This window comes from Dysidea avara, chromosome 9, assembly GCF_963678975.1.
Source record: "Dysidea avara chromosome 9, odDysAvar1.4, whole genome shotgun sequence".
In the NCBI taxonomy this organism is placed as follows: Eukaryota; Metazoa; Porifera; class Demospongiae; order Dictyoceratida; family Dysideidae; genus Dysidea; species Dysidea avara.
In genome coordinates, this window is record NC_089280.1 from 507,727 (window position 1) to 517,326 (window position 9,600).

The following is a 9,600-nucleotide window of genomic DNA, read 5'->3' on the forward strand; positions in this document are numbered from 1 at the left end:
TGCCCACAAGTGTAGCACTAGCTGTGTTTTGAAAGTGTTATATCATTTTGTTTGCTGGCATGTTATACTGAAATTGCATATCTGGTCACACTTGTAGTTTACTAGCTACGTGGTTACAGTTAGTCACCATAGTAAGATTATATGATATGAGAAAAACTTCCAGCAAATAGAAATTTTCCCTAGGCATGCCCCAGTTAGTGGTAGTACTAGAAAACTTTTCATCTCATCAACTCAACGTGGTTTATTGTTTCTACACACCTACATACACTACATGAGTACACATGAAATGACACTCGGGGATATATAGGCCATAAGCTGTACACCTATATGGCTTATGAGCTAATACATGGATTGTTGACAACAGTGGTAGTATGACCCATGTCAAAACACCAGAACATATTCTTCAACTTTGCTAGTATCTATAATTCAATCATACATGCACTAAGCTTTTGAAATAATTATGTCCCATACATACACATTGTTGGTAGAGCTATGCTCATACAATTCACAAGTCCAGGCATTTACAGGCTGTAGGAGATACAATAGGTGGGCAATGTTTGGAGCTCAAGGTGGTTTGCACCTTGTGATTTTACTAATAAAAATCAATACTGCACAACTATAATGATTTTAAGAAACAGCATCTTTCACTTGTTAGCATGAGCATCTAATTACTATATAAGTGCATTTGAGAAATGTAAGTAAGCTAGTATACACCAGAGACTAAGGGGCAGATCCAGGGGGTCTCAGGCGATCTTGTTTTGTACAAAAAAATGTATTACTGCTAATTCAAAATACTGTAAGAGCAGTCACTTACCCTAAAAGAAGTTGCATTCAGAACACTGGATGGGGGGGAACATGCTGCAGACCCCCTAGATTTAATTGTGCATTTATGAACTCTGTGTGGTTAAACTGCCGTACAATATGGTGGTATGGCAGGAAATGTACATTGTAGAACAAAAGTCCAAGCAATGTTAGAAGGCACTGTACCAAAGCTTTGTTGTTGGGAATATTAACATAGTTTGTTTGTATGGTATTTAACAAGTACCACTAACAGTCCCAGCTACTGCCATGATCATTTGCTGTGTACAAATTTGTCATGGTATGTTCTTCCACCACACCTATAGTACCTTATACCACTTCACGGGTTCAAGATTAGAGTCTGCATCTAAATTTTTCAACTATACAAAACTACTCTAAAAGAAAGGCAGACAATTGAGGTAACAGGAAGTGTCTCTAGTTGATCTACATACTCAATATCCTCATAATAAGATCATCATCTATAGTGTTACATAACAACGTTACACTATCCCTCAGTCTCAAACTTTATGAGCCTTCAAATCCTCAATGAGCAATTACATCATAATTTAGTTAATAACTTCAATAGATCTTGTTGCTGGTGACGATAGCATAATACGACATCACCTCTACCACAACACTTTATAGTTGATAGAATGACATCAATTATATCCCATCATAACAGTGTTAATAGAGTCAACCACAAACCAGCATAAGGAACCATCCCATACCCCATATACCATTATAGCTTGTAACACAATACTGTAGCATATTGCTATATAATAAATTATTATACAATATTAATTATAACACTGGTATATATCAACATCATTTCTGATTTCTGTACAGTAATTGTTCAAATATGTAATTCTAATTCACTGCAGTCCTACATAAACAACACATTACCACATAATTGAGCTGAGTTATATATAGAATATCAAACTGGACTACAACATACTATAACACCTCTTATAGAACTTTGCGTGGGCGAGATCAAAGGAAACGGTGCACTTCAAATTTCATAAAGTACACTCTCTGCCAGCCAGCAGTGCTTCATCGACCACAAAGAGTGCTTTATTCGCTCAATAAAGCACTCTTTGCAGTGCAATAAAGCACTTTTTGTGGACAATAAAGCACAGTTGCCCACATGCTCTAGTGCAGGCTAATAGCCTGCGGGGCTCATGCCAGTACGACTAATCACCCAAGCCGGTGAAGGCTGATAGCCTCGCTGCGCTGAGTGATCAATCACCCCAGCCAATACGAGTTCTGCCACTGAATTGCTTTTATAGACATACCTAAATGCTTCGATGATGGGTGGGAGAAGGTAACGTTGTTGTAACGTTTGTTAATGTAAACGGACAAGTCCTGGAGATATCACGGAAATATTTCACCATGTGACTCACAATAGAATCGATTGTGGGTTGCGAGCAAAACCTGCCAAAATACGCAATGAACGTCTACCATGCCAAACTATGGTGAACTACGCGTGAGTTACTTTTGTTAAACTAATTTGTGTGCATTCAAGTTCCTAATAGTTCGTACAATGCATGTCAATTACGAGTGCTAGTGTATGGTGAAGCTACACGACTAGAAAGTTCCATAAATCATTTAAAGCATAGCCTTGCATATGCTATATGAAAAATAAAGCACTCACGGCTACGCTTTAATATATACATATAGTAATCAGATCTCAGAATATTAAATATTATAGGGTTTGAAGTTCTCTATATTACCAGCATAAAGGTGTTAATTTAACATGACAGTGTATTTGTACAGGTTATACTAGTGGGAAGACTAAAAAATGCATTCAAATAAACACCTGTCTCGATTATAAGCCAAGAGATTTCCAGAACATTTGGAAAATAAATGCCTGCATGGTTTTGAATAGAGTATTGATGAAGTGCATGACCTCCTGATGTTTCTTCAAATTTTTAACATTAAATTTTAGAGCCATCCGAGGGATGTACTGTAGGTGCTACAAAAAATCACATCAGTGGTCAGAGCAAGGGCCTATATTTGAGACCTGGCATCTATTATGGATCGGTCCAAGTATTTTATCAATTCCGGATCCAGTATTGATTGAACACTAATATAACAGTAAGCTTAGAACACTTTTGTGCAATGTGAATTGACTACACAACAAGTATAGTGAAAGCTGAAAATGACTGAAAAATACCGCATATGTGTGGTACACAGACTAACCTGTAATTACTAGGATTTCCTCTTGGTTGCCATGGATGCAGCCCATTCATCAGTGGACACACCCTCAAGAGGTGGTAATGTTTTAATGACATCACAGATGATCGGATCATGTGATCCTGGATCATATGATGCAGTCTCATTGTCATGACAACAGTACAGTCCACACAACTTGTATAGTGCTCTTCTGGTCTCCATGACAACTGGAATATGACTGATGTTAGTTGTCAATGATGAAGCCATGTAATTGAAGTCCGACAGCAGTTGACACATCTGTTGTGTGCTTTGTACAGTAAACACTAAGATTATTCACATACAATAACATCAACATTATTTATGGTCGGTGGGTAAGAAGTAAGGCGGTAAGTAGTAAGAGTGCTCTTCATACAATTGTGAAAATGCTGAAATTATTACTGCTGCATTGATATTGGAGATTTGCCGATATTCCAATAACTAATCTTGAAGTTTAGGTATTACCATATATACGTAATTGTATTTCCTTGTAAATTTTACTAGAAATTTGATTATAAGGCCACATTAACTTAATTATTAGTTTCTCATCCCACCTGCATCACCGTTTCTCTTATCTCATCTAGTGCTGGGCAATATCGCGATATTATCGTATATCGCAATATCTACTTCTGATATTGTCTTCAAATTTCAATACTGCCATATCGACCTCATCAAGGATTGTTTGCACCACTGGTACCTTAGTGCAGCCATCCAGCACCTTTTAAAGTTGGTGCCTTGCTAGGCCAGTCTAAAAAACTGCATGCTGAGTTGCTAATTCAGCTAGTAAAAAATAAAATAAAAATCTGCCCTCCCACACGGCTATTTTTAGCGCAGGAGGATGAGAAACTAATAATTAAGTTTATGTGGCCTAAAGGACTAATTTAGCTTGTTTATAGCACAACTAACAGAACATTTAAGCAACAATAAAATGTTGCAGTGTTCATTTCAGTGGTACATATGAACATAATTATATTTCTAAATAAATACCGTATTTGACTGGTTAATAGCCGCGGCTCACATAATAGTCGCCCCCGGATAGTAGCCACAGCGCAACCTTGAATTACTGTCACAAGAGCCACCCTCGGATAAGAGCCGCAACTTGTATCCGCAACTTGTATCTGAATATGCTGATACAAGTGTTGATGACACACGTTTGAAGGAGAAACTGGAGAAACTAAGCAAAGGAGTTGTTTAAGCCTGGAAATAGCATTTCTGAGAGGAGCCAAGTGGATTAACAGTATTAAAGGATGGTTACACAAGGTCAGCCATTTGAAAATCTGTATAAACACCACAGGCTACTGCCGGCATACAAGCTCATAGTAGCTGCCCTCAGACAGTAGCCGCCTTCGCATAGCACCCGCATCATTTTCCTTGCTGAAAGTTATAGTACCCGTGGCTATTAACCAGTAAAATACGGTACATACAACTGCTTTTACATCATGGTACCAATCCAGTACCATTATATAAATATAAAGCCAATATAATTAATTACTTATTCAATTATCGGTGCAACACTAAACTAAAAATATGCTAAATGTAAGGGATGAAATGTTTATGCAGAATCATTCTCTGATCCTGATCAGACATCTAAGGACACACACACACAAACACACACTACACACACACACACACACAAACACACACTACACACACACACACTCACACACACACACACACACACACACACACACACACACACACTATACACACTCACACACTATACACACACACACTATAAATATATTTAACAAACCTGTATCGTTTACTAGTAGCCAACACACTGTTTCTCCAGCATACTATAGTGACAGTGACACACAGTGTGACACATGGCTCTCCAAGGGAGGGGAGAAGGATAGCACAGGCCTGCACACACGGTGATAGTAGTTGCTCCACACATAACTCTGCTATTCTAGTTGGTGTCCCTTCTGAATTTCCTGCTGTATAACATGTCATGTGATAGCCATGTTGCTATGACAACTGACTGGATAATTTTATCGGCTGTCTCCAGAATTGTTGACAACGTTCAACTATCCCATCATAAAACTGCCGCATGAAGCCAAATAACTGCTCCTATAACCATGACAACAAGAGGTAATCCCATATTAGGAATACTGTATAGTTGATGCGCTGCTGTCAGAGTATCCTCTCTTAGCAATTACAAGTGCAAATTAGGAACAATGTACTAAGAGGTAGTTTATGGTACACTGTGAAGAAAACTCAATGGTTTGTAAAAAGGTTTAGTGGCAGATCCAGAGGGGGGCACGTTCCCCCCTCCTCATGTACACAATACCTTTAGCATCTACAGGTGTACAGCTCCCAGACCCCGTTAGCTACCTATTACCCTGGTCATCAAACCCTGGATCCACCCTGAATTCTGCTAGATACACATAAATCATTTGTGAAGGCCTAGGTTTTTTTTAATTTTTTTAAATGTTAGCTACTTGCAAACACAATTTCACAACTAACTAGAAACTGGTATAGTTTGTCACATCACAATGAAATATACTCTACCCAAGTGTTGAATATAATTGTCACTTGCTCAATTTTCATATATAAACTGCAAGTTAACTATTTCATCAGGGTACAGGGTACTCAACTAGTAGTATGGGTGGACATATTTCATGAAATATATAACTCTCTCAGCTTATAGTTACTAAAAGGGGATAAGAAACGAATACCTAATATGTACACATACTATCCATACACACTTACTTTTATCAATGCCATCACTTCCACAATCTTGTCATGTTCCATTCTGACATCATCTTGTAGTCCTGACAGCTGCTCAGTGGTCACATGATCCAGTAGCTGGGTGCTGATTGGGAGGAGCTCCTCCTGCAGGACTCTCAGGAGGTGTGGCAGGTCTCCTAGCAACAGTAACAGCAATGGGGAAAGTCCCCAGTTACTAAAATGCTGATGTAGTCGGCTGTGATACCATTGGTTACATTCTAACAGGATTCTAGCTACACCCCTCAGCACGTGTGTGCTCACTTGCAGCACGTTAGCCTTCTGGCAGTTCTCATTGGCTGTAATGTGGGGGGTTTGGCTGAGCCATGCCTTCAGTGTTGCACAAGTTGGTTGCAGCAGGTTGTCAACGATCATGTGTGCAGAAGCCGTGTTACCATGACAATCATGACACTTCTCAGTTACCAATGATGACAATATGGCTGATGTAGCTGTGAGTGTAGTCATAACAACATGTGACATCATGTGATCACCTTACCAGTATCTTGTTCATGTTCACACTTGTGTCGCTCAATCTGATTGGCTATGTATAATAGTGATAGAAATAATGATGGGTGGGGCTCCAGTGCTGCACAGAATAGCCAATCAGATCACAGCATAGCTCATATTGACTGACCTTCACTAGCAGCAACGTCACAGCAACCAGTAGCTGAAACACCCCCACAGCTCATGTGATCCATAGTAACTAACCTCTGTGAAACTTTCCTCCAAATATTGCTGGTTGTCATAGCAACACACTGCCTAAGGCCAGGACTATTTATACCTGGCATCAGAAAATTTGTCCAGTTAACATTATCTGCTGGGTCAAGTCCCTCTCTTAGTACATAATTAGTGACATTCCCTCCCCAGGAGCCAGGGTGTAGCAGTGACATACTTCCTCCCCAGGGGGTGGGGGGCAACAATGACATAACTGCTGCACACACAGTCCTTAGTAGTGATGTCTCCATGGATACAATATGCTCCAGTACAGTAAGATCATCACTAACACAACCTGTTATTACTTCACACCTCTTTGAGGTTACTATATTTAGTAACTCCTCCTGGTGTAACAGTACACCATCACACTCCTCCTCATATACTCGTAATATCAACACATTGACCTTATCACGTGATATGTCCAACAAGGAGCATAGAACGGTAAAAGCATATCTCACGTGATCCTCTAATTGTGAGCTAACACACAACAGCTCCAAACTGGTCAAGATCACGTGACGCAAGAGCTGGACACAATGATGTAACTGCCAGTCCATTAAAGTGATCACTTTAGTATCTAATAGCCTGCTTAACCGGTCACACGACTCCTCCAATGCCTTCGTGCAGTCACAATTCCGATAATCCACTTTAGCGGTCCCTGAGAGAGGTACACTTGTAGCACTGGTCACTAAGGGAGGTATACACGCCTTAATACTCCTGTACGTAGCGGTGAGGTTCGCGACTATTGCGCGAATCGAGTCTGACATTGTTTATTTATGTTGCTAATGGCAACGAACGATCAATTGTGGGATGTCTTTTCCAGTGGCTACTAAACAGGTTACCATAACTCGTTTAACCGATAGATGTGTATCATTACAGTGTTATACAGGGACAAGTTCTACTGGGCGGTAAAACTGCTGACGTGGTTGTGTCTAATTTTGGTAGTCACGTGCTCCTCTGTTTATCCCATTTCCACAAGTTTGGCAACCTGGTAAATCATGTGATGATACAGTCTGGTTGTCACAGTAACTGTTGCTAACCCTAGGTATTGGTCACCAAGGAAACAGTTGCCAATAGTAACCACACATACACCATCAAGACTATATTGGGGAATGACAATGTGAGTTAATTAGGAGTTTGGCATACATTGCTTGGACAGAAGAGGGCTGGTCACACCTGGAGCCTATAAGTGCTGCACCTTCAGTCACCCATGATCCTAAATGTTGAACTAACACTTATTAATATATTCCATGACATGTCATATCAAGAGTTCATATACAAATATTATGAACTCTTGGTCATATGTGTCCCAGAGACCTTGCAAACCTTATCAACACTTTCCTAGCTAATAACAAGCTGTGCCATATTTGGTAAAGTAATCACACATCAAAGAGTTGTGTAACCTACCTCCACTTATTTTGGGAATTATAAGAAATGGGAGTTCTCTAGTCTGGGAAAACATCGAGAAATGCCAGTTTTAGGTATTTAGTGTGTTGTAGATCTAAGCTGCATGTACCAAATTTTCACCCAATTCCTTACCTTCCACAGCATCCAAAACAGCTAACTTTCTCAATAGTTTTAAAACCCAAGGTTGACTCTAGATCCATCAGGTGAGCTCCAAAAGGGGTGAGCAGAAGCTGTTTAAGGGGAAGGTGTAGGGATGAATTAGGCCAAGTTATGGGTCATTCAAAACTGGTTAAAATGAAACAGCAAAGGTCTTTATTCAACACCACAGAGTTGTACAGCTCCATTAAGGCTCATACGAATCACTACTATGTAAAGCAGCCAGCAAAAGCAGCTAGTTTTGATTGTGAAAATGGTGTGTGTTCTTGGTGAAAAATCAAATCTGTTGTCATGGGCAATAAGACCGGTTTTCCCAGACCCAGTCACATACAGTGGGTATTATGTTCCACAATTAAAAGGTTTTCCTCCTTGTAGAAATTTGTTGTGCTCTTCGTCCTTATTGCAGAAAGGTTTCACTGTATGGCATATCAAACCCTCCCTGTTGACTTTTGCAGGAGATGCTACAAGTGCTATCACGAGGTATAGCAGAGCTTGTTCACAAGGACCCAGCCACTCCCCCCTCACTACTACTAGCATTAGCAATAGACCAGCAGCTCAGTCCAGCTGTGTTGAAGGAGGTGATAGATGCTCTGGAGAAATTTGGAATAAATAAACCAGAATTATAATTTTTTAAACTGCAACAAATAAAATACTTACAATTTAGAATTGTAATTGATTAAATAATAATTACATTTTTATACCTGATAAGTTTCTTAACCCATGAACTTCTATTTTCATCCTTAATAACATGACAAGTATACAGTTTGAGATGTTGTATGATGGCAACACAATAAAGCTGTGTACTGGAGTGTAATTGTTGGTAAGACATCGCTCAGTGTGATCAGCAGACAATTAGCTGTCAGACCTTCAGTGCTGGCCACTGTGAAACTAATAATAATTAGTGTTGAAACAAGCTCCAGTGATAATATTATTTGAATCATGAACAAAACTGGTGCAATTCTGTAGAATACACAATGGAACATTGAAGTAACAAGTTCTGCTGTCTCTTGTTATAAGTATAACGCCACCTACATGAATACAGCTTTCAAGGTTGGTTTTGTCTGTCTGATAAAAACTAACAAAACTTTAGTCAATAGAAATAACCTCAAACAGACCAAATATTGAAATAATCCTCACACCACTAGACATGGTAGTTGGTACTAACATTTCCTCCTCAAAATTCTAGATGGTGGCAATCCCAAAAAAACTCACCTTTGAGCTATAAGGTAGCTAATAAACACTACTCTATCATCACTCATCCAGGAGGATTGTACTTGAAACATTACAAGTGTCTTGAAGTTCTCATTGTTGAAATATGTAATTCAAATGGATAGTAACAAGAACATGGAAAGAACACAAGTTATATATTCCAAGTGTTCTCTGGGATACTACTCTGGGATACTACTCTGGGGTACTACTCTGGGATACTACTCTGGGATATATGAACATCTCATTATAACAATAACAGATACAAGAGAATTTTTGGCTCAGTTTCACTAACGAGGTGGTCCTCTTTCTTAGGTGAAAACATATAACCAAGGAGTAAAAATATTAGTCATAGATTTCTTAATTTGTAGTCATTTACGAAAGATG

General features: G+C 39.2%; 2 protein-coding genes across 4 annotated transcripts; one reads left to right on the top strand and one right to left on the bottom strand.

Annotated features, from left to right (window-relative positions):
* Positions 1 to 1,567: 1,567 nt before the first annotated feature.
* On the bottom strand, positions 1,568 to 9,474 carry LOC136266220 (uncharacterized). Of its 3 annotated transcripts, none has more exons than XM_066061229.1 (7): positions 6,368 to 7,828; positions 6,230 to 6,319; positions 5,719 to 6,182; positions 4,989 to 5,076; positions 4,760 to 4,940; positions 2,998 to 3,277; positions 1,568 to 1,681 (listed from the first exon to the last, which is right to left on the bottom strand). In XM_066061229.1, exons 1-6 carry the CDS (start codon positions 7,209 to 7,211, stop codon positions 3,007 to 3,009), a joined length of 1,938 nt encoding a protein of 645 aa, XP_065917301.1. In that variant the 5' UTR covers positions 7,212 to 7,828; the 3' UTR covers positions 1,568 to 1,681; positions 2,998 to 3,006. The 3 variants fall into 3 exon arrangements, with proteins under 3 accessions (XP_065917301.1, XP_065917300.1, XP_065917302.1); XM_066061228.1 differs by having other exon boundaries at positions 4,760 to 4,943; positions 6,368 to 7,820; XM_066061230.1 differs by lacking the exon at positions 1,568 to 1,681 and having other exon boundaries at positions 3,065 to 3,293; positions 4,760 to 4,943; positions 6,368 to 9,474.
* Positions 7,143 to 8,732, top strand: LOC136266224 (proteasome assembly chaperone 3-like). Its single transcript, XM_066061235.1, has 4 exons — positions 7,143 to 7,281; positions 7,334 to 7,435; positions 7,490 to 7,564; positions 8,463 to 8,732. Exons 1-4 carry the CDS (start codon positions 7,255 to 7,257, stop codon positions 8,631 to 8,633), a joined length of 375 nt encoding a protein of 124 aa, XP_065917307.1. The 5' UTR covers positions 7,143 to 7,254; the 3' UTR covers positions 8,634 to 8,732.
* Positions 9,475 to 9,600: the final 126 nt, after the last annotated feature.

Coding starts and splice junctions, on each gene's coding strand:
- LOC136266224 (XM_066061235.1), top strand. CDS start 7,255: ATGTCTTTTCCAGTGGCTACTAAACAG. Junction 7,282..7,333: donor TTCCAGTGGCTACTAAACAG/GTTACCATAACT, acceptor AGTGTTATACAG/GGACAAGTTCTACTGGGCGG. Junction 7,436..7,489: donor TCCACAAGTTTGGCAACCTG/GTAAATCATGTG, acceptor TGCTAACCCTAG/GTATTGGTCACCAAGGAAAC.
- LOC136266220 (XM_066061228.1), bottom strand. CDS start 7,211: ATGTCAGACTCGATTCGCGCAATAGTCGCGAACCTCACCGCTACGTAC. Junction 6,183..6,229: donor TGAACATGAACAAGATACTG/GTAAGGTGATCA, acceptor CTACACTCACAG/CTACATCAGCCATATTGTCA. Junction 5,077..5,718: donor AAGTGATGGCATTGATAAAA/GTAAGTGTGTAT, acceptor TCATGGTTATAG/GAGCAGTTATTTGGCTTCAT.